Genomic DNA, 23599 nt, shown 5'->3' with positions numbered 1-23599 from the left:
TAGACTTTGTGTTTCATCAGTATAATTACAATGGACTCAGTACAGCACCCTTTATTGCCAGACGATGAAATATAGTTAGCACTTCATAAAATTAATTAACTGTGTTGCTACGGAACTTGTTATAATAGCTTTTACTACAAAAAGTCAACACATACCAGATTGTGACCATAAGGTCATGTAATTGTTAGGAAAGTTCTGTTTTTCTGGATCAGTTTCTGTTTTTCTTGTTGACTATCAAACTCTATAGTGCATATAAAATGATCTGCTTCCATTTTAAAAGTATGACCACATATGGAAAAAATAGGTGGCTTTGAAGAGTTCACTGTAGCTTTTATGTGCTGACTCTTCTAACACTTACATTTTTGAACAAAATCAAAGCCACAAGGTGAAGAGAAAGCATTGTTATGAATGTGCAGAAATGATTGTCGTCGGGTACTCTTCTCATTTTCCAATCACAGAAGAAAAAAAGTACAAAGTACCTGCAACCCCTTCCTCTTAGAATGGAATCTCAAATGGTAGAACAATATTTTTCATTCTCTGTATTCATAACCCAGGAAAACAAAAAATTAAAAATCATTTATTTACTTGTAAAATGGAAAAAAAAACCCAAGAATTAAAGGCTGATCCTACTCACTTTTCTGAAGAATCTGCAAATATGCTTGTTTGACTCAAATCTGTCATTTCAGAAGAACTGAAGTATTTTGTTTCTTCTTGGAAACAAAAGGAATAAACTGAAGATGTTGCTGAGCTGGAAAGAAAAAATTATTAAATAGGTGAGACTAGATAGCTAAGAGTACAAAGTATCAAATATAATGTTGAACTAAGCGACAAACAAGCAGAGACATCCAGATTAAATATTACTTTTGTAGGTTGTTTGTGAAACTGGATCTGAAATTAAGAATGAAGTACTACTTGTGACCTCATTAACTTCCATGTTGTAAAGGTCTCCTTTAAAATGCTTTTCAAAATAGGCTCTGATGGATCCTGACTTAAAAGGGGACAATGAGAATGTTACAGGCCTAGAAAGATATAGAGTTTCAGGTAGAACAATAGGGAAGCTCCCAATGTGTTTTGATTTTGTGAAATGAGCATGCTTAACAAACCCAAACTGCCTGTGCCTCATGGTTGAAGGGAACTTTGTTTCCTGACAAAATCATTCTGAATACTGTATGGAGAATTTCCTTCCTACATCCACCCCATCATTTTTTACCACTGGAGGGTTTGATATGAGCCGCTACTTTTTTACTAGAATGTACAATACCTGGAGTGTGTTTAACATTACAGATAGAGCAGTATCAAGAGGATTACTTTCCCCACCCTTACAGACTTAGGACGGGTTTACAGCTGGGATCCTGGCAATTCCTCAGCAGAGATTCAGACACTTTTCCAGTGTCCGACCAGGTTAACTAATCCCTATCTTCCATTTACTCTTCTTTCCTTCATCGCTAGCGACGGCTATTATGTTTGAGGGGATGGTCAAGAATTGCTTGCTTTGTTGTGGTGAATTGGCTAATGCTTGACTAGATCAATGCTTAAGTTTGGGATTGTCTCAGCACTACACATGTCATTTATTATTAGACCGAATAGAACTAGGTAGACTCTTTATCTTGCTGTACAAATCAACTCAATGCTCTTTGCTGTCACCTTAAGAGCAAGGCACCTTTGCAATCTAACGTTATGACAAGGAAGAAAAACTAGCTTTAACGTTGTAGCCTAATAGGCACCGTGTAGCCATATTTTGGTAGGCTGATCATTTTCGGCCAATTTCGTTTTTTCAGCAAAACACTACCTGGATGTGACAAAATCAGCAAAAATGTGAACAATGATTATTTGAACTGAATGTCCTGTTTATCAGTGCCTTTGTTTCAGGACCTTTAACGTATCCCTCTCCTCAGCTCCTCCTTTTGCCTTTTCAATCTTAGTTAAGCTTTTATCCCTTACTTTTTATTGTCTGTAGCCCTCCTACTCCTGTATTTTGTTTGCTTTCTTTCCCTTCCCTTTTATTATTTCCTAGAATAATAAAATAAAACTAACTTCTCGATTAGCAGATGTACAAGGAAAAAATTTTCACATGCCTCTGACATCACTTTCAATCCTAATTAAATTTGGGTCTCTCAAAGGTCTCTCTCCATTCTGTTTTTGTGAGTGTGCCTTCATTAGCATGTCTGCTCATGGTAGAACTTATAACAGAGATCTTTGTAGGAGAAATTGTCCAATAAAATATTGACAAAGACCAAAGCTTGCTCAACAGTTACTGACCATACAGAGGCTCCTTAATGTTGATTTAGGCATTCCTCCAAAAAGATGTGTTTATTTTTTTGATTGACAAGGCATTCTTTAACCCATGTTTGGTTTGGCTCAGAGTCATTCCAAAATCCTAGTCTAGGTAATAACAGTGGAGAACCTCCTTCAGGAAATAATGCTTCTTGCAGTGCACTGTAAGGTTCTTTCGTGCTTATTGTACCCTTTTCTAGTTCTCCACCCCACAATGGAAAAACAGCTCTGAGGAGCTAATAGCGGTTCTTTTCCTTGGAGTACTTTTTTTTTCCTTTTTCCTTTTTCTTTTTTTTTTTTTTTAAGACTATATTTGCAGCCAATTCCAGAAGGGACAGAAAAGTGAAAAGAAGAAAAAAAATCATCCAGCAAATGTTAAACAGGAATCAGAATAACGATGCTTCAAGCTAGCAGGAAAGAGTTACTGCCAGTATATGACACCTTGTGGTAAGGAAGAGAAAATACACAATTATGACACAGGAGACTACAGTTAAGAAATTGTTACGAAGACGTTATATGGAAATCTGTTTAATTTATTGTTTTTCCTTAATGGTGTCCTACATTTTCACGTAAGAAATCTTTTTTTGCAAGAAATGATAGAAATGAACAAGCTAGGTTTTAAGAATTATCCACAATAGCAACAACAAAGGTAGTCAATGTTTTAAGGCATTACCTTTTCTTAAATTCTGCCTCCATCTGCCGGACGGTGGGAGGTATGGCACCTTGCCAACAGCAACATTGAGAATATTCTGCTGGATATGCAGACACGGTATCTGAGGCCAAGAGAAAAGGACGTTAGTTAAAAGCATAATTTAAAAAAGGCTATTAAACGAACTACTTTATTAGCTGCAGGACTGCAATACAGATGAATAATATCTATTCACTGCATATGGAGTTTCCATAAATATTCTTGCAGCTTCTTTGCAAAGCGATTTCAGTTACGGAAATACACTCCTGTAGTCCATGGTAGAAACGGCAGAAAAAAGTTACTGTGACAGGCAGTCTCATACTCACCCCTTTCATACACTAAATATCATCCAGAACTACTCCTTTGTTATTGGGACACCTGCTGGAGATATTTTTAGATGAAGATATTATTATTATTTAGGCTAAGATTTTTTTTTGAAACAATTTATTTTCTGAACATTTTGTTCCCCCCTCTTCTAAAGTAGAGATGGATTAATGTGTCATTGAAAATAATTCATGACATTTATTCTTTTACTAGAGTAAAATAAATGGGCGCAGGGGTTTCAAACTCTATTTTACGTAGTATCAGTAGACCGTATCTAGGCCAGAATGAACGTATGTAAATATTTAATGCTTCTGCCTTAGAAGCTCAGTGTAATATAAATCTGAAAATGTTAGCTTGTTTTTCCTATTCTGACAATAGGACCCCCTAACGAGTGAAATATAAATGATACCAGCTTTATTGGAAAAGACATTGAAAATCCTGGGTATCCTATGCCAGTCTAGTCATTTGAGGACTAATAGCGAGAGCCTCTGCTATAAGCTACAAGTTTATCGGTCTGAACAACTGGGTGACCGGGGTATAGTAGTAAAACACAGCATGACTACTACCCACAAATCGGGAACGACAACTATGCTTTAAAATGCCTAATCTTTTTCAAAGAAAAATTTAAAAAGCCCAGATCCCTAAACGCCAAGCTCTGAAGCAAGCGGCTAAGCACAGAGACTGGCAATACAAAAAAAAAAAAAAAAAGCAGCAGGGGAACTGACTGAACGGACTAAAAATCTGCACCCGTCTTTCCACTCCTGTATTTTCAGCCGCGGCCAGGAGACAAAATAACGGCAGACAGAAACAGACTCTGTAACCCGATATCGCTCTAAATAAAGACGGGCTCTGATCCCCAGTCGCCCTTCACGGCTCCGATGTCATGGTTTTACCAGTATTTCAGTCAGGTGTAAAGTCATTTACAGAGTTCATTAGTTTCCATATTTATTTTATACGCATAACGAGCCCGACGCTTCGGGCCCGCTCCCGGCCAGCGGGGCTCGGTGGACACGCGCTAATCCTGTCACGGGGGAGGGTGGGCTGACCAGAAAACTACAGGTCCCAGGATGCACTGCTCCCAGGTGGCGAGGGAGCCAGCTCGCTTCTCTCGCGCTGCATGCTGGGACTTGGAGTTTCTGCTGTCTTCGACGTCTGCGGCGGCGCGCGGGGATCCCGCGCAGCCGCCCGCGCCCCCGCCACCCCAGAGGCGCGGAGAAGCGCGGGAAGGGCCGCCGTCGCCGCCCTGCCGTCACGTGGCGCAGCGCGGAAGGGCATCTGCGGGCGGCGGTTGCTAGGTGACGGTGTGTGTCCATCCGCCCGCCGCGGCCCGCCTCCCGCACCCCCTGGCGGAGCGGCAGCCAAGATGGCGGCGGCGGCGGCGGCCGTTGAGGCGGGGTGGTGAGTCCCTCCGCCCGAGGCTGTCCTGCGGGGCCCGGCCGCTGCTCCTCTGCCCTTCTGGCGCCGCTGCTGGGAGGTAAAGCCGTCGGGCGGGCAGGCCGCGCCCCGCGGGTAGCGAGCAGCGGCGGGGGAGAAAGCAGGCCTGGGTGACCTCGGCCCGAGAGCCGCCCTCCCTTCCCCTCCGCTCCCCCGGCCCGCGGTGAGGCCTTTGCGCCCCTGTGGAGCGCCCCGGTGGCTGCCCGGCGGGTCGGCAGGAGGCGGCTGGTCGGTGGGCCGCCGTCGCCGCCGCCTGCGCCGCGGGGCCCGGGGCGGTGGGGGGAAGGGGAGCGGGTGTGAGTTCCCCTTCTCTGCGGGGAGACGCCGGCGGGCAGCGGCAACGGCCGCGCCTCCGGCCGAGGCGCTTGGAGCGGAGGCCGCCCGGTGTCGGCGCTGCGGAGCAGCGGGCTTTCCGCGCGCCTCCTGGCCGCCCCCGGCGGTGCGCTCGGCGGGCGGATGCGGGGATCACCCGCGCTGCCGTCCCCTCTGGCTCGGCGCCCCCGCGGGGAAGGGGCAGCGGGGCGGGCCGGGAACCTGCGCGGCGCCGGGAGGGGGCTGGCGGATAGCGGCTCTGCCGGTGCAGGGCAGTCCTCTCTCTCGGTGCGTTCGGGTGTGCAGTTCTGCGGGTGCGCTGCTTGTGTGAGGCTATGGCCTGCCAAGGCGAGAGGACAGTTTGTCCAAGAGGACAATTTCTCCATTGTCTTTTCCTGCTTGTTCATACTGCGTGGTTTGCAATGATGTGTTGGGATTTAATGCGTTATTCCTTAATGCTCAGTGAGGAGCGCACATCTAAGAACTTGAAATTTCAAGAAATGCTTCGTCCCGTCTCCAGTGCCTGTGGCTCTTTGATGGCTTTTTGCAACTTCATGTTTTACACTTAACCTTTCATTTTCAGAAGTTTGCACATGAGCCATGTGCAAACTTAAGTGCTTTTTAGAGATCCCCTGATTCAGATGAATGCTATAGGAAAATGAATGTTAAAAGCATAACTCCACTGTTAAAACCTTTTTAAAATGTATATATGTCTTTGGTTTTGTTAGTGTGTTTTCTGTTCATACTTCTGAACAATTTGTACATTTGTGCATGCAACAGCAATATGTGTGACTGTAATCTTGTATGTTGTTTTAGATTATTGTTACACTAGTAAATAACCTTAGAGGGCTTTTCAAGTTTCTTGTGAGTATTTTAAGGCAGAGTACTCCTGCAGAAACATAAAGCTTTCGGGTACTCTAATGTGCAAGAAGCTGAGATTTCTGATGCGTTGGTGAAAGTAATAGTAGAACAATGGGAGGATACCAAAGCTTTTGTTAGAGAATTTTTTCTGAAAATAGTAAAATGAAGAGTAAGAAAAAAATACAAATTAGTGAAGTGGAGGGAAGTGAAAAACTTGCACTGCTTCTTGTAGGAGAATTTCATCTCTAAGAAAAAAGCTGATTGTAGACCTCCTTGGGTGTGTGTGTGGTTCTTTTTTTTTTTTTTTAATTAATTTGAAGAGATGAAACGTCAGCATAGTTTTGCAGTCTTAATGTCACTTGAATAAAAATCATTTGGAGTAAGTAAAGATTGTAATATGAATGTTTAGAGACTTACTATGTGAGAAGGATTTAATTCTGTTAGAATAGCTTCCTTAAGATCCAGCTGCAGGAAATAAAGCTCAAAAAATACCAACGTCCTGGTTATTTGGTAGGATACATTGCCATATGCCTAGTGTCCTTGTTTGAGACTATTATTGAGAATAATACATCTACGGTGGTGAATTTACCTTAGAGTTAATCAGAGTCTCCTACAGCAAAGATTGTTGAAGATAAGTGTTCACATTTATTTCATTTAAAACTTGCACAAAAGCTATTTGTGCAACAGATGTAACTATGGAATATTGCCCCTTTTGACTTTTCAGTGGAAGGCAGGAGAACAATTCTTTTTCCGCAGTTCTAGTAGAATTATGTAACACAGTGATGGAGGAAAGAGTTTACTGAGTTTGACTCTAAACCCAGATGGTGTTTAATCTTGTCAAGATGAATTCGTTACGCTTAGTGGCATATAGGTCAGGATGGCATGCCAGTTAAAATGTTGTATCTTGCACATCTGCACAGTGAAGTAGTTTATCTGCAGAAAGTTCTTAAAAATATTTATAGCTGCTTTCTAAAATAAGCTAAACTGATATCTATGCATTTATTTTGAAAGTCTGTGGAATTTACTTTGAGTTGGTAGAAGAGCTTTTGTGTGGATTTTTCGCCAGATGCTTGTACTTATACATAAAAAGAGAATGTGAAAAGGCTTGATGTTATGTGGAAGTTTGATTTAGAGAATAAAAACAAATACATCTTAACTGTTCACCTAGGTGAAAATTGCACTTTTTCTTGTTTTTTAACAGTTGCTCTAAGGCAGACTGTGTGGGTGTTGCTGCCCCTTCTGATTACCCGACTTCTATTCACCTTCCTTGAACCTACAGTACTGCTTATGCAGTTGGACAGATAGCCAGGTCAAGGAGGTGATCCAGTTGAAAACTCATCTGACCTTCTTTTATTTTGCTTTTGTTTGTTGACTAAGCAGAGTTGTTTGATGGTACCCTCTGATTGCATGGCCTGGTGAGCTTTTGTGCCGGGACAAGGAAGGAGGTGGGAATGTACATGCAAGAACAGTAGCACGCAGGTCTGCCTATCCCTGAAGTAGCAGGCACTTTAGTATACTTGTATTGTGATTCTGACCGTGAGATGCAGGAGCTGAATTACCGTAACTCTGTTGACATGAGTTAGATTCGTGCCAAATGTAGGCATGGTTACGGTAGAGGCAGCGTACCTGGTGGATCCCATTTCCTTAATGTTATAGGTTGCGTTTGTATAAAAATGCTGTTTAGTACAAGTGCCCATGCTGAATGGGTTGTATTGTGTTACTTTGGTGAAATAGCATACGCCTAAACAAGACAGTTGTATTACTACATCTTTGAAACTTATTTCAGGTGTAATTTTTTTTTCCCTACAAGTGATTATAAAAATGCTTCTTAGATGTAGCTAAAATCTTTAGTTTTAGGTCATCTCTTCACTTGCACTGTGTGAAATCTTGTTGCAAAAATTAATAGTAGACAGGTTGCAATAAAATGTTTTGAAACAAATGGTTAGACCTGTCCTCTTTTTGATTTTTTTTTTCAGATAAAGATAAAACTAGGATCATATCTTAACAATGCAGCTAAAGCTATGCATGTGGAAAAGTACTTCTCTGCAAGACTATGTTGTTCTTTTATATCTATAACAGAACTTTGTAGCTGTTATGAGGAACAAGTTTGTAGCTTTGTACAGTGGAGCCATGCCAGCAGCAGTTAGGCTACTCAGTTTTTATTGCAGCCTGATCGTATACACAGTTATGTATCTGTATGTACATATACATTTATGTATAATTATGTTATTGAACAAGCTAAGCTACTTTTACTGCTATAAAGCTATAGTTAATTTCTGAACTTTTAGCTTTAAGAACTTTCTTAATGGTACTTAATGTCGAAACTAGAAATAAAAGTAAAAACTTTTAAAGTATAGATTATTTTTACAGTATGTCGTTCTGTGGAGTACAAAGTAGCAAAGCTATAGAAATACCAAAACACTTTTCCTTTATTTTTGCTAGAAACTAAAATGTATGGTGTAGCATTCCTTGCTTAAATATTTTAACTTGTAGTAAAGAAAGTAAAAATCCTCTGATGTTTGTTTTGTCTTGTGTTATATCAGCAAGTATCCCCTTTGGCGCTCTGTTATCATCATCTTAATACTGAAATAAATGTAGAGCTTTAGCTTGCCATGTGTGGCTTCAGAGATCTAGTATCACCATGGCCCTGCAGTGATTCCAAAAAAACCAAGAAAACAACAAAAAAAACCCTGTTCTTGCTGTTATGTTTGGGGTTTATCTTCCTAAAATGGCCTTATGTTTTTATTTCATAAGGAATATGTTGTTGTTATCTCAGATTAGGGATCTTTATTTGAAATATTGTACATAAATTATTTTAATGCAATGTTATATATATGTATTTATAACTTTCTTTTAGGTTCTTGTTGACCGCTTGTCATGGCTGCAGGAGGTGGTGGTCCCTTTGAAGAAGGCATGAATGATCAGGACTTGCCTAGCTGGAGCAATGAGAGCCTTGATGACCGGCTGAACAACACGGTATAATTCATCTTAATTTTCAGTTGCCGCATTATACTGTAGGTGAGAATTAACAGGTGGTTTATGTTAGTGGTAGGCAAAAATGCAAAGATGTGAACCTTTTCAGTACAGCTTTGCAGGGCAGTGTCCAAAAAACCATATACATACTTAAGTAAAGTGCAGGTAAACAAGCAACATGTGTAACTCAGCAGTGATGAAGTCTGCAGATCTGTTTATGGGGAAGTGTTTTGGGGAAGTGTTTTGGGGTGAATTAAGGTAGATATAGAGGTTCTATAGGTATCATAGAAATGAAAACAAATTTATTTAAAATCAACTTTGTATTTTAAGTTCTAAACTGCTTAAGAGTCTTCTGCAAAGAAGAAAATTACAATTTTAGCTTAATTTGAAATTAATGAAATGCATTATAAGGTAAAATGGGTTAAATATTTCCTAACAAGCTATTTTTCATGTGTGCAGTGGAGAAAATGGTGTTCTGTAATGTGACATTTACTCTAGACAACTTTTAATAGCAGCTCATGTTTTGGTATCTCTTTACTTATAAAATGAAAGTAAATTCCCTTTCACTGAATTGAAAGATCTACTTTTTTATTTGTGTGGTTACGAAATGTGACTTTTCTTTTTTCCTTTCCCTCTCCTTCTGCATAAGGATTGGGGAAGTCAACAGAAGAAAGCAAACAGACCTTCAGAAAAAAATAAGAAAAAACTTGGTGGTGAAGCTGAAACAATGCTTACTAATGATATATCTCCAGAGTCCTCACCTGGAATGGGACGACGGAAGACCAGGACTCCTCACAGTTTTCCTCATGCTAGATACATGACCCAAATGTCTGTCCCAGAGCAGGCTGAACTAGAAAGGCTTAAACAAAGAATAAACTTCAGCGATCTGGATCAGGTTTGTGTGAATACTAGCTCACGTTATACGTGTGACTATCTCTTAATAATTTGATGGATCATTAAAGAAAGTTTAAGGGATTAAGATAAAAAGCCTGAAAGCATGATGGGAGCCAAATCACAGTTTTGGTTCTGAATGTGAGAAAATTGTGTAAAGTTCAGGACCATGGTTCTTCTGTCCCCTCAGGTTCATGCTTATCTGCCACTCAAATGTTTGTAATCTTATTTTGAAAGTATGTTTTTGAAGAGACCTAATTAGTGATTCTGAACGTTGTTACAACCGTGGATTGAGCAGAAATGTAGCATTAAAAACTGCTACTCAGTAGACTGTAGAGAAATGCACGATATGAATTTTTGAGCTATAACTCTTTCCCTGGGGATATGGCTTGTTCAGCCTTTCCTTGTCCAAATCCATTCAATGGAAGTATGAGGGATTAATTCTAGTAACAAGCAGTGAATTTGTGCTAACAGTTTCAGAATAGAAACTTGTTAATCCTTGCCAAAGTTTTCTGTTAAAACTGGTTTGGGTAGTGGAGATAATCTTTCAAGTGTGACGCATTGCTTTGACTTATAGTGTAGAGACTGAAACTTTACTGATATTAATAAACTACTTTCAGAGATATGTATTGTGGCAACAAGTTGCTGTTCAAAAGGTTTAAAAACAAACCCTGAAGTATAAGATATGTGTCAAAGATCACCAGCGCTATCTCTAGCTAGCTTTTGGCTGGTCCGTGAATAGTCAAATAACTTTATAATCAGTCCAGTAGTACTGCAGAACAGGTAATCCTAGTAGTGAAGTTAATGAGAGTTGAGGATATATTTAAAAAAATTATAACAAATGTTTGCTTTCTTTGTTTATAGAGAAGCATTGGAAGTGATTCCCAAGGCAGGGCAACAGCTGCTAACAACAAACGTCAGCTTAATGAAAACAGAAAGCCGTTTAACTTCCTGTCGCTGCAGATAAACACCAACAAAAGCAAAGATTCTGGCACAGGTTCCCAAAAAAAGGAGTCTGGGGGATCATTGCAATGTAAAGAGTTATTTGGAGCTGCTCTTAGCAAGGATTTCTTGCAAAACTGTCAGGTCTCTACTCAAGAAGATGGAAGAGGGGAGCCAGCTATGGATAGTAGCCAGGTACTTGCATAGCATATTAGGCCTACAGAATAGGGCCTTTTAGTTTCAACTACACTGTTACTTTTCAATGCGCTTTTCTAAATTTTCAGGAAGTGTGACTGTTGTAATTGAATTTTTATTGCAAATACTTACCTTCCTACTATTCTAAAAGGCAACTCTTACTTGAGGACAAGATAAAACTGGAGTTAGGAATGTATTGTTCTTGGTCTCATAATATTAGAAATCTACTTCCTGGTAGAAGAATTAAGTATTTTCATCTTACAGTTTGGTTCTCTGTTAAACTAGAGAAGTATTTTCTGGAACCGTATAATATTTTTGTATGTTAGTAATATGAACTTGGTTCTGTTTAAGCTTATATGGACAAGAAGCCCTGTACTTCAGCCTTGCGACTCTATGCATGCATAAATCTATCCTGATAAAGGTTGTTGACTTTTAACCACTTGCAAAAATATGACTGTAGGATTGAAGGTACTGGTATGTCACCTTTTCATTACTACTTTGCTGTAGCTGTCAGCATGTGTTGTGCATATACATTAAAGCTATAGCTGAATGCATTCAGTAATTTCAGTGTCTTTACAGATTGTGAGCAGACTAGTTCAGATTCGCGACTATATTGCTAAGGCCAGCTCCATGCGGGATGATCTTGTAGAGAAAAATGAAAGATCGGCCAATGTTGAGCGTTTATCACATCTTATAGATCACCTTAAAGAGCAGGAGAAATCCTATCTGAAATTTTTGCAAAAGATGCTTGTAAGTTTGGGAATGTAATACATTTGTTTCTTACTGTAAGTTTTTATTTTTATTTTTTTAAAGGAGTTGACCATTGATGTTTTGGTGGTGCTACTGGGGGTGTTGGTTTTTCAGATGTAGTCCTTCCATGATTTTTCCTGCCCCGTTTATATAGCTTTTGATTTATGCCGCTGAAATATTTCAGGCTAGAGAAAATGAGGAGGAGGATGTTCGGACTATAGATTCAGCTGTGGGATCTGGTTCTATAGCTGAGAGCACATCGCTAAACATTGATGTGCAGTCTGAGGCTTCAGATACCACGGTAAGCTGCCTTTTAGTAATTAAGGTGCTAGAAATGAAGACTTGTGTTATTTTTTTTTCTTCCCCCCTTATTGATGTGACAGTGATGTAATCTGCAGTTCAATTTGAAAGTAGTAAATCCCTAGACCTTCCATCCAGGAGGTATATGTGCATGTACAGTTTTTTTTTTCTCAATGTGGGAGAGAAAGCATCTGTAGCAACAACAGTATTTCTTGATTAGTTTTTTAAAACCTTTTAAATCTTTCTTCAAAACAGATTGAAGGATTGTGTGCGTGCTTTGGCAGAGGGATGCAGTGGGTCGATGTAGAAAGGAATAGTTTTCTATGCAGTTTCTGATTTATTGGCTTGTTTCTGTTAGTGGGAAAACATGCTGGTACTGGGTGAGGAGAGGGTTAGAAAAAACTTGCTGGTGGGTCATTGCTCAAGTATTTACCTAGTGATATGGTGGAAGTATTGGTCTAACAGAAGCTTCTCTCCTTCTTTGGAGAGGTGGGCCCCTTTCAAAAGAGATGTTCTGGATTAGCTCTGAGATACACAGACTTAGGCTTTCACTGATAGGAAAGAAATTTGTACTAGTATTGTAAGCGGTTCCTGTAGAATATGTAGAAACATGTTAATAACAACTTATGTTTTAGAACTTTCAATACTACTGCACTGAGGAAACAAACTAGTGAGCTAGCACTGTTGTAGCCACTTAGTGCTGTGGATGCTTTACAGATGATAAATACTTAGGTGCTTGGAAGTAAAATAGTACTTAACATGTTAAAGGGTCTTTGTGATGATATTTAGTTTTGTAAGAACTTATGTTCCTGTAAAAAGAGAAAACTATAGGCATGGAAGATCTAACTTACTCAATTTTTTTTAAAGGCTAGTATGGAGTTGAAGAAGTGATATGCTTGTAAACTTGCATTTTTTCCTTCATCTCTGCAAAAGGGGTTTTAGTTTTCTGTTTGGTTCTTAACTTTGCAGTTGCTTTCTCTTTTTAGACTGCTTTAATATATTAAACAGAATGAAAACATAAAGACAACATCTTGAATTTCTGTAAATTTTGATTAGAAATAATACTTTACAGTATATGACAAGGTATTAGTGGGTAGGTTTACAACTTAAAAATGTATGCTAAGTTGGAGCATATGTTCAAAATCTAACATACTAAACTATTTAATAAAGGAAGTATCTTTTAGTTTGAGCATTCGGCCTCGCATTGAGGACAAACTAGGGAATTCAGCCTCACAAGAACAGGTTACAGACATTGACGTTACAGCAAGCCCTAAAGGGAAAAGTGACACAGCTGCTCTGAATGACAGGGGAATCTGGCCTAGTAGGATTAATAGCCAAGAGCACGGATTATCTTCAAAGGTACACTTCAAAATATTATTTTAGCCTCAACAATAGGTTTTGTATGTGCTGATTTTCTTTTTTATTTTTCTGGTAACACGCTTCATACGTATTTGTTACAATGAACATTCCCGTTTGGCCTGCTTATCTGTATCCGGCTGTCTTTCCATTGAATGAATCCTCTCTAACTAGAGTTGTTCTGCAAGTATTCAGATTATGTCAAAGTGCGGCACTGTTGACGCTTCAGAAGAGAAGGATCATAATTGACAGAAAGTACTACATCTAATTCTGTACAGCAGATAATCAACTTTCTGTAGTGGTAGATGACCTTTCTGGTTTTGCTGTTCTCTTTCTGGGAAAATGTCTTTTAAAACTGGATTTCAGACCCTTAGCATGTTCACCCTAATCATCTTATCAAAGCAAATTTAAGCCAGTATAGTGTAGAGAAGGTAATTTAGGGAACTGATAGCTTTAACTTGTTTTACAAACATTTTTCTAGAACTGTTTATAAAAGTCCTTGGTTGGAAGGGGGGAAACTAAGGGGCTGGGAGTTTAAAGCTTGTTACCTCTATCCCGCTTTTCTGTGGCCTTATCTTTTATTCTGACAAAAAAACGTCAGAGAGAGTGACTTTCATAAAACAAAATCAGAAGCTTAAGTGTTTTGTCGAGCTTATTAGTCTCAAGCAGAACTAGGGTTGAAAAATTTGGTGTTTTGTTTATATGAACTCAAGTAAATCTGTTACTTCAGATAAAGCTTCGATTATTAAATAGGTGAGAGAGATTCAGGGACACATCCCTCTTTCCCTTTCCTCCTCTCATTCCTTCCTGTGTTAATTTCATTGTGTATGCTATTTTGCCTCTATATACAAGATAAAAATTTTAACAGGAATATTCAGTGTCAGTTGCAGTGCATGTTTTAAAGACATGTCTCTGAGAAGGTTAAAGTTCTAGTTGCTTTCTCCTTTATGCATTGGAAAGCCAAGTGTTTTCCTAATATCCAACTAGGGGGTAAGATGTCTGCTTCTATTCTTGTATTTAGTATGGAATGTGATTTGCAGTGAGAGAATTTTGTACCTCGTGAACTTAACACCTTACGGAGAAATGACTGTGCTTTTAAGTTAGTATTCTTTTTGTTAGGAGTTGTTAATTACTTAAAAACACATAGCGTTTTTTGCCATATTTTTATCTGCAGAGCATGATAATTCAACTTCAAACTGCATCAGGATCTTAAGTATTTCAGTGAGATATCTGCAATTAATTTGCTGCCAATACCTGAATAAAATTTTTGAGGCAACTCTCCAGCCGTTAATTTGGAAAGGAAAGGATGTGGAAAATAGCTTTTGTTTTGATATATTTTAACTATACAGCATGCTTTCGTTCCTTCAGGTTTATTTGCATGGCTTAGTGATAACAGGCTCCTCCCTCTTATATTTCTAAAATTCTTTGACTGAAAAACTACCTGAAAGAGCAAGTTATTTTGTTTCACCTTTTCACACTTACCAGACTGTTGATTCTATTTCAAGTGCTCTAATATTGAAGTCCTGCTTGTTTTGGCACATCTGTCACTAATACTTAACAAATAAAATGTCGTGGTTATGATAACGTTCTTCCATATCTTTCAGGCCAGAGATCCTCAACAAGAAGCAAAAGAGGAGTTGGAGAACTTGAAGAAGCAACATGATTTATTGAAAAGGATGTTACAACAGCAGGAGCAATTGAAGGCTCTTCAAGGAAGACAGGCAGCTCTTCTTGCTCTGCAGCATAAAGCAGAACAAGCAATTGCCGTCATGGATGATTCTGGTATGTGGCTTGACATATATTTTGATACATAGCATGTGATTAAATGATTAAAGTTGGAATTATCAATTAAAAGAAGTCATTAAGACATTTACAAATCTTTTTAATATGCTTTTTTCGACTGCAAGGCCTCTGTTTATGAAAAGCATTGGCAGCATAACATTGTAAAACGACGTTTGGCAATTTAAAACCACGCTGATGATTCTACATTTTGACATTTTAAAAAAAAGTCTCTCTTTCAGATTCCTTGCTCTGATGAACTTTTCTGCTCTCTTTTCCTACAACTTATCAACTCAAGGACAGGAAAGAAGATGGAACTAGATAATACAATTATAGAATTGAGTGCAGGAGACAAAGCAGAGGAGTTGGTAGAGAACCTGTAGAAAATTACCACCTTTAAAAAAAAAAAAAAAAAAAAGCCACAAATGTAAGGGAAGCTGGTGCCTTTGTGAAAGGCATTTCCTTGCTTCTTTCTCAAATGGCTTCTAGTAACTGCTTTTCTCCTATGTGCTCTATAGTAGCAGACCTGTGATGGAATCTTCTTTATCCTCCATCCCCAAATATACGGAACTCACCCCTGTCTTCATAAAGTGGGTAGAAATTAGCCTCGTTTATGATAAACTAGGATTTCATCTTCATATACTTCAATGTTATTCTTTTTGTCATGATTCTGCTGATGTCACTCTTAATAGCAGTTTCTCACAGCCGATCTCTGTTGCCCTATTTAAAGAGGTGATAGATACCAGAACTGCCTGTAGGGTAGGAATGGAAACCTAGAAATTCAACATAGGGCAGAATAATGTACTAAAAAAGAGTTTTGAAAGTTGAAAATAGTGAAACTGTGTTGCAACTCCATGAGAAACTAAGTCATGATCTATGAGGTAAAACAGTATTTTTTGCTTAGCTTTCATGTGAATTACTGATTCATATTTGGAGAGGAAGATGTTGGTTACTTGAGCATCTCATCTGCCAGTTCCTTATCTTACTATTGTTTGGATCTGAGCTTAGGAGAAAGTCTTTCTTGTTTTAATGTATTCTCCTTTTAAAGGATTTTGAAGGACAGAACCCTGAGACTGTTTTTAGCTGTAAAGATTACAGCCTACACTAAGATAAAAACTTGGGTTTTTTTTTTTTTTTTTTTTTTTAGGAAGTAAAATTACATTCACTGTTCTTAGCTTCACTTTACTGAGTAACCACAATGTGGTTCACTTTTAATAGGCTAAACATTTCCATCAACCCTCCACAGCTTGATTGTTTTCATTTTGTGCTAACCTTTTTGCAAAACACAGAAAGAACAGGTCTGTAGAACAAGTCCTTTCATATAATTTCCCCAAAGGAACAGTGTGTTGAATTGATGGTGAATTCTTCTTTAAGGTTAGTAGTCTTTTCAAAGGTCAAGTTGGTGGGAAGGAGACAGCATTAGGAAGTAATTGCTGTTGTATTTTAAGAGCTATGATGTATTAATGCTCTTTTCAAACCAAATATTTTCATCTAATAGCCTTTATTTCACTGCCATAAACAAGTATTTCCATTTTTTTCCTCCTCCTTTCACATCCCCAGTTGTAACAGAAACTACAGGTAGTGTTTCTGGAGTAAGTCTTACATCAGAACTGAATGAAGAATTAAATGACTTAATTCAGCGCTTTCACAACCAGCTTCATGACTCTCAGGTGAGTACTTGTGTTGCACTGTAAAAGTTTTTTCCACAAGCTTTTTGAAAGTTTCACCGGTGTTCATTTTTTCTTACTGTGAACAGGGCAGTTAAATGCTGGTGTCACTTACGTGCATTTGCTGGTGGAGTAATTATGGTTCGTTAAAGCCGTGAAAGCTTGGCATGTTTGTGTTCCTAATGGTTACTGTTGACTGATCCACACTTTCAGTCTCAAACTTCTCTAGATTTTCGCAAAGAAATAGTTTCTGCATGACAATACATAATTGGGATATCATCAGAATATTTTCAGCACCTGTTTCCTTTTGTACAAGTTCTTTGTTCTGGTCTTGAGCCTAGCAGGCCTAGAAGCAGATGGTTTTTTTTTCCTTTACGCTTTATTTAGCTTTTGGAAGAAGGTAACTAGAACAACTTCACAGTACTCCAAATAAAATGAAATTACTCTTTTTAGACCCAGTCTGTGCCAGATAATAGGAGGCAAGCAGAGTGTCTTTCGCTTACCAGAGAGATTTCACAAGGCAGGAATTCTTCAACGTCAGATCATCTGTCAGATGAGAAGGCACAGCTTTTTAACAAGATGCGAATGTTGCAGGGTAAAAAGCAAAAAATGGACAAATTGTTAGGAGAACTTCATACGCTTCGTGACCAGCATCTAAATAACTCCTCCTGTAAGTACATGTAGGCAGAATTGTATATTTTTAGGAATGTAACTTGCAACTGGTTAGTAAATTATTACTGACTTATCGCAGATGATAAAACAGTGGAAATAGAGGAACAGAGGAAACTATATATAAATAAACATTACTTTCCTCCTCTGCAAATACAGATAATAAACATTTTCTCTAATAGCACTTTAGTTTGTAACACTATTAAAGTTGACTGATGTGAGACTTTTTTTGTTGAGGCTTGCACATGACAAAGCTGTACGGGCTGTACCGTAACCCCTCGAAATTGAGAACTTTCTGTATTTTATCACAGTACATCCATGTCTATGTACCCTGAACTTCAGGTGTTCATAGCTCTACAGCAGGGTGGGGCCTGCTTTTCCATTGTCAAAGGACTTTCTCTTCCTTAGCCACAAGGACTTGGAGGATTGTAGGCTAGGCCAGAGGAACTTAGCTGTCTCTATGGGCTGGATTTTTGGCCTGTTCCTTAGATGACTCTTTCTTCCCCTCAAAGCCTCCATGTGGAACTGTCAGCTGTTCTCATTTTCTGTTTCTGGAAATTTATTTGTAGTGGTGAAGCTTTTTCTCTTGCTGCTAGAAATTGCTTGGGGGTGTTTACAACATTCTTTGGTTAGTATTAAGAAATGAGACGCTTGAAGCATGCCCCTTAGGATGAGTCTGCTGTTCTACCGTGGTTTAACAGCAGTCAGTTATGTTGTTATGCCCCGTTTATTCCTGCCTGTAGTTAATGCATTGATATAATACGGATGCATTTGGATATGATTTCATGTAACTTAAAAAAAGCAAACTTAACGCTAAATCTCAAAGCTATGTTCTAAAGCATATAGGTGCAAGAGCTCAGCGCAGGAAAGGTTGCTAGGATTTTTTTTGTCATGTTAAAATGTTAAATTTCAACAAAAGCAATTCAGCCATAAATAACCTCTTAAAAGAACTCTTCTGGCAGATTCACAGCATTAAAATCTCTATTTCTGAAGTCTGATAAAGCTCAAAGGAGCTCACAGAAGTCTTGTTTATGGAAGGTGGTTATTATTGTCTGCCTTTTGGGATTGCCTGTCAAGAAACTTAAACAGAAGTATGTAGATTTGGTTTGCTGTTTTTATGAAAAAGGTATTACCTGCTGATTTATAATGGGCAGTATTTTCTGTAGCTACGCTTTAACGTAATTCATTTAAGCGGGTTCCTTTCTGCAGGCCGTTCTTAATTGGATATATTTCTTCTCTGTAGTTTTTCCTGTATCAGGTTCTCCTCAAAGAAGTCTCGATCAAAGAAGTACAACTTCAGCTGCTTCTGCTCCTGTAGGCATAGTAACTGTTGTCAATGGTGAATCGAACAGCCTGGCGTCATCAGCTCCCTGTCCTCCTGATTGCCTGGCTTCTCAGAATGGCAGTGAAGAGGATGACAATCTAAACCCAACAGAAAAGCTCCAGTACAAGCTGTTTATTACTTTTTGTAGTGTGCTTTAGTGGTTTTGAGTATTAATTTTCTTAGTAAGTTCTGTCTTAAGGAACTGTTTTGTATTTTAATCTACTTATTTTAGTATTATGTTCTACTAAACGGCTTAGGACAGTAAAATGGATTCGGAGGTGAAGCATAAGATTCTTACAGCTAGGAGAATGACAATAGGCTTCAAGGATTACAAATGACATAAGTACATTCCAACTCATATAGATGCAATTAATATAACAAAACATATAGCGTGTTCTTTTTCCTCCTTAGGAAACTAAATGAAGTTCGTAAGAGGCTGAATGAGCTGCGTGAGTTAGTTCACTACTATGAGCAAACATCTGATATGATGACAGATGCTGTGAATGAAAATACTAAGGAAGAGGAAGAAACGGAAGAATCTGCAAGTGATTCTGAACATGAGGATCCACAACCTGTTATGAATATTAGGTTATAATATTTTTTTGTCATCCTAAATTTTTGTAGCTAAGTTGCCACAGGTTTCCTGAAGCAATAAATAATTTCAGTCAACCAGAAATAACTTAATAGTGTGATTATATTAACTTTCCAGACTTTTAATTTGAGGTAGCTTTCTTATACAGATGATTAGTTATAGTCTTGGTCTTGTTCTTGATAGCCTATTTGCACACAAATGTAGATTAAGTTGGGCATTTAGAAAATCGCTATAAAGGACTCAGCAGGTTAACAGGTTTAGGCTAAAGAACTGGAACAGAAACAAATTTCAGTTTAGAGAAGTGTGCTGAGGTGTAGTTTGTTAACAATACCGCTGTATGTATTGGTGATCTTGGCTGCCTAGAATTGAGGTTATAATTTGGTTTTGAATCATACAGAGCTTTTGTAACATAGGCATATAGCATGAATGTCTTTTGTAAGTTGTTATTGTTATAGAGCTAGCAAGGAAAAAATCCATAGCTGCTTCTGAGTGATGATAAAGTATTGGAGAGATGGATATTGATAAGTTCTGAATGTCTGGACTAATTTTCAAGGGAATTTTATAAGGGGTTGTTTTTTATGAAGGATTATAAAAACACATTTTTATAGCAGCTAGTTGAATTGTTTTTAAAATAAAACGGCTGAAGTAAAACTTCATTGCTATGAGTTCTTAAAAGATTAACATCAGTAGCGTATTTTACCCTAGAAACCCTCAAGGAATGAGTAGTTGGAGTGAAATAAATAGCAACTCAAACGTACAGTGTGGAACTAATAACAGAGATGGAAGACATCTTAATACTGACTGTGAAATAAATAACCGATCTGCTGCGAATATAAGGACTCTAAAAATGTCTTCAGCTCTAGGTATGTTCTAAAATCTAACAACGATTTCAAATATTAATGCATATATCATGCTAATAATTCTGATAGCTGCACAAAATCTGGGAGAACCTTGTCTGAAGCAAAATGTTCAAGAGTCTAAACATTAAGCTGGTATTTCTCAAGTCCAATAGTTGCAGATGGCATGATTAATGGACTTCAGCAAGTTGTGTTATGGGTACTGTTTATTTTTTTTTACTCTTTTGTTTGTTTTTTTCCCCTCTAGACTGTCATAATAGGGAGCATGACAAAGATATTGACCTACCCCAAGGTGAAGATGATGAGGTTGAGGAAGACAGAGCTAGTGAAGATTCTGTATCTAGCCATAGAAGCAGCCTGGGAGATGCTGCTGGAGATGCTGAGTTTGAGCAGAAGATCAGTAGACTTATAGCTGCAAAACAGAAACTTAGACAGCTACAAAACCTTGCTGCTATGGTGCAGGTACTCTGTGAATATAAACCTGTGTGCAAAAATGTAACAAGTATTCATTATTACATGTATAAATTTTAATAGGGGAAAACTCTGCTTAATCTAATATTCAAAATGCACATTCTAAGGGTGGGAAAGGGAGATGGCATTTGATTTGTCTGAAGTTGAGGTTGATGCTTGAAGTTCAAATCTCAGATTTTCGTGAGGGTTGCTGACTTAAGAATGGCCTTAATACTTAAACTCAAGACTGGATTACCAGAACTGTCCCAATAAGTCTAATGTTTTCCAAACATTATTGATCTACCTTTTTATTTTTTAGCTTATGATGATTAGCCATCAATTTTAGTTTTGAAAACCTAGGTTCTGCAATGTTGATTTTATCGGTGAGGAAAATGATCTTTGCGTTTAAAACAAAAGAAATGTATCTGAACATTTTATGGAAAATTTAAGTCTTTTAAGGGTTGGCTATGAACTGACAGCATTTTTTATTTGGAATGCCTCACGCTAGTTTTCATGATGTTTCTAAATAACAGCTTTTCTTGAATTTGATGTCCTGAAGGCTCACGTTTAAGCATCTGTGTAATTCAATCTCTGCCTATTGAGTACATATAGATACTGCAGAAATGTAAAGTTTTTATGCAAGAACTCTAAAATCAATCTCAGATAAATGTATGCTTTATAGTAGCTGCAGGGCAGGCACTGTATAGTTATTTCAAGATTATACTGCTATCAAAAAATTCTTGGTATCAGGGTCAGACTTGATGTGTAGGATCACTGTGAAGATGTTATCTGTACAATAATATGAATGAGAAATGGAAATGATGGAGATGCTTTTTTTTTTTTTTATTTCCTTCAATTTGTGGTAAGTCTTCAATCTTTCATTCACATTTGAGGTTAGTGGCTTTACATAATCAGTAGTAGTACTGTGGGTATATATAGCTCTGCCATACGTCTTCACTGATGATGATCACTCCCCTTCAGTGGGTTCTGTATTAAGAAAGAACACAAGCAGTGGATACAGCTTTAATGTTTTGAGATTAAGTGGATAACTTAAAATACAAAACCACTAACCCCAAGAAAAATGTAATATAGAACCATGTGGAAGACTGTTTTAAAAAAACTTTAAATTTGACTTTCAAGAGTAGTTTTGTTTCTATTTTAAACAGTTAATGTTTTTTTTTTTAAACTTTCATGACTACAGTAACTAAACAATCTTGTTGCTCACCTTAGTTTCATTCTGTTCCTCTTTTCTTTTCTCCTCCCCCTTTCTTTTTTGTCATGCCTTTGTTTCTATCCATTCAGTCATAGGTAAAAAATACAATTCAAGTTGTTCATGTTCCTAGAATGAGAGAGAAGTTATTTTGTGTTTATATTGGAAGTTTCGACAGTGTCAGCTCTCCAACTTCAAATTAATCTCACGACGACTTCTCACCTTATTATCTGAACTAAAGATAAAGCTCTTCAAACTGTGTAGTTTTAACCAGTTTAGTTTGTCAAATTAAAATTATTTTTTAAGGTCTGTGTACCAATTTGAGAATGTTCTGACTGTCCCTCTTTTCAGGATGATGATCTGGAACCTCAAGCAGCAATTGCCAACGCATGTAACATGAGTGACTTGTTTTTGGGTGAAATGGAGGAGACAAAGCAACAACCAAACAATGCCCGACCTGGTACCAACAAGTTACAAAAAGATACAGGACTGAATGAAAAAGCAAGGTATGCTTTTAGCCAAGGATATTAGAATAATGACTTAATGAAACTTCTTGCCAGCTAATATGCAGACAACTTCTTTACAGAGAGAAGTTTTATGAAGCTAAACTACAGCAGCAGCAACGGGAGCTTAAACAGTTACAAGAGGAAAGACGAAAACTGATTGAAATTCAGGAAAAAATTCAGGCATTGCAGAAAGCTTGTCCTGACCTTCAAGTAGGTAGAATGTGTTTCTTTGCTTCCTTAAGCTGTTGAGCAGTAGAACATCGAGTATCTTTCACACCAATTGAGTGGGGTTTTTTTTTTGTTGTTTCTATTTGAGTATAAAAATCAGTGTTTAAAGTGTGCCATTGGTAAATCTTATTTTACACATTGTAAGATGCTGGATTTCTAAGGCTGGACAGGAACTCTGATCATCTAGTCTATGTTCCTCTGTAAGTCTTCGCTCAATGACTTCTGTGCTAAGCTCATAGTTCCAGTGTATTATCTCCTTAAAAGTTACACAGTCTTGGTTTGAAGTCTTCGAGGGTGGAGAACAGTCTATCTTATTTTTAGCTTGAAATGTTTCTGTCCATATTGCGTTTTAACTCTTGTTATTAATCATTGGCTGTCTAGATTTCTTTCTAGAAATATGTATTTGAGGATCGTGTTGAGTAACGTGCTAGCTTGAAAGACCCCAGTTATTTGCCTTATAACTGTACAGCCGTATTTTTCAGTATGTGCTCTCATCCAGAAGCTGTTTCTTCAAAATTACATTGATAGGGTGATGATGGGATACAACATTATAAAATAAAATGTTACACTTAAGAAAAACTGTTGTATATATTGTATCTTTTTTTTATGCTGCTCTTCAATAGTCCTTTTGTTTTATGGCACAAAAATGCTTTTTTTTTTTTTTTTTTTTTTTTGCTTGTTCCTCAGTGTTACTGGTGAACCTTGTATTATCAGTGGCTTATGTAAGAAAACTTCTTCAGAGCTTGGTCTTTTAAACAGTATCATGTCTTGTAAGCATGACAAACACTTTGTATTCAAAATGACAACACTATGCAGCATTGTTCTTTGTAGCCTTTGAAGGCAAAGCTGCGTTATGAAGTGAGCTGTAAATGGTCAATAGTGTGCATCTCTATAGCATTATATAATATTATTTTATATGAAAATATGCACTGTTGATTTCTGCCCAAGCTCTAAAATAAGTACCTAACGTTAATTTGAAAATCCCTTCTCACTGAACGCTAACACTGCTGTCTCAGG

At 38.0% G+C, this 23599-nt stretch overlaps 2 protein-coding genes across 50 annotated transcripts in view; one reads left to right on the top strand and one right to left on the bottom strand.

Annotated features, from left to right (window-relative positions):
- Window positions 1-4537, bottom strand: part of FGL1 (fibrinogen like 1) — a 42214-nt gene extending 37677 nt beyond the window's left edge. The window contains exons 1-4 of one of the 2 annotated variants that reach the window (XM_068942764.1): window positions 4333-4537; window positions 3289-3343; window positions 2948-3047; window positions 635-748 (exon numbers count right to left, since the gene is read on the bottom strand). The gene's annotated coding sequence lies outside the window, so the exon portion shown is untranslated. Of the gene's footprint in view, window positions 1-634; window positions 749-2947; window positions 3048-3288; window positions 3344-4332 lie in introns of those variants that run through there. The other variant, XM_068942763.1, reaches the window with a different exon arrangement.
- PCM1 (pericentriolar material 1) overlaps window positions 4416-23599 on the top strand; it is a 43651-nt gene continuing 24467 nt past the window's right edge. For 17 of the 48 annotated variants that reach the window (XM_068942750.1, XM_068942732.1, XM_068942722.1 and 14 more), the window contains exons 1-15: window positions 4416-4760; window positions 8751-8869; window positions 9516-9761; window positions 10622-10894; window positions 11474-11644; window positions 11829-11945; window positions 14905-15082; window positions 16640-16749; window positions 17200-17416; window positions 18659-18860; window positions 19151-19327; window positions 20037-20194; window positions 20436-20650; window positions 22200-22354; window positions 22435-22564. In XM_068942750.1, coding sequence (XP_068798851.1) covers window positions 8771-8869; window positions 9516-9761; window positions 10622-10894; window positions 11474-11644; window positions 11829-11945; window positions 14905-15082; window positions 16640-16749; window positions 17200-17416; window positions 18659-18860; window positions 19151-19327; window positions 20037-20194; window positions 20436-20650; window positions 22200-22354; window positions 22435-22564 — 2448 coding nt within the window. In that variant the 5' untranslated portion in view covers window positions 4416-4760; window positions 8751-8770. The remainder of the gene's footprint in view (window positions 4761-8750; window positions 8870-9515; window positions 9762-10621; window positions 10895-11473; window positions 11645-11828; window positions 11946-14904; window positions 15083-16639; window positions 16750-17199; window positions 17417-18658; window positions 18861-19150; window positions 19328-20036; window positions 20195-20435; window positions 20651-22199; window positions 22355-22434; window positions 22565-23599) is intronic. The other 31 variants (XM_068942721.1, XM_068942751.1, XM_068942747.1 and 28 more) reach the window with 10 other exon arrangements.

Source organism: Struthio camelus, chromosome 4, assembly GCF_040807025.1.
Source record: "Struthio camelus isolate bStrCam1 chromosome 4, bStrCam1.hap1, whole genome shotgun sequence".
In the NCBI taxonomy this organism is placed as follows: domain Eukaryota; kingdom Metazoa; phylum Chordata; class Aves; order Struthioniformes; family Struthionidae; genus Struthio; species Struthio camelus.
This window is presented reverse-complemented; position numbering and strand designations above follow the sequence as displayed.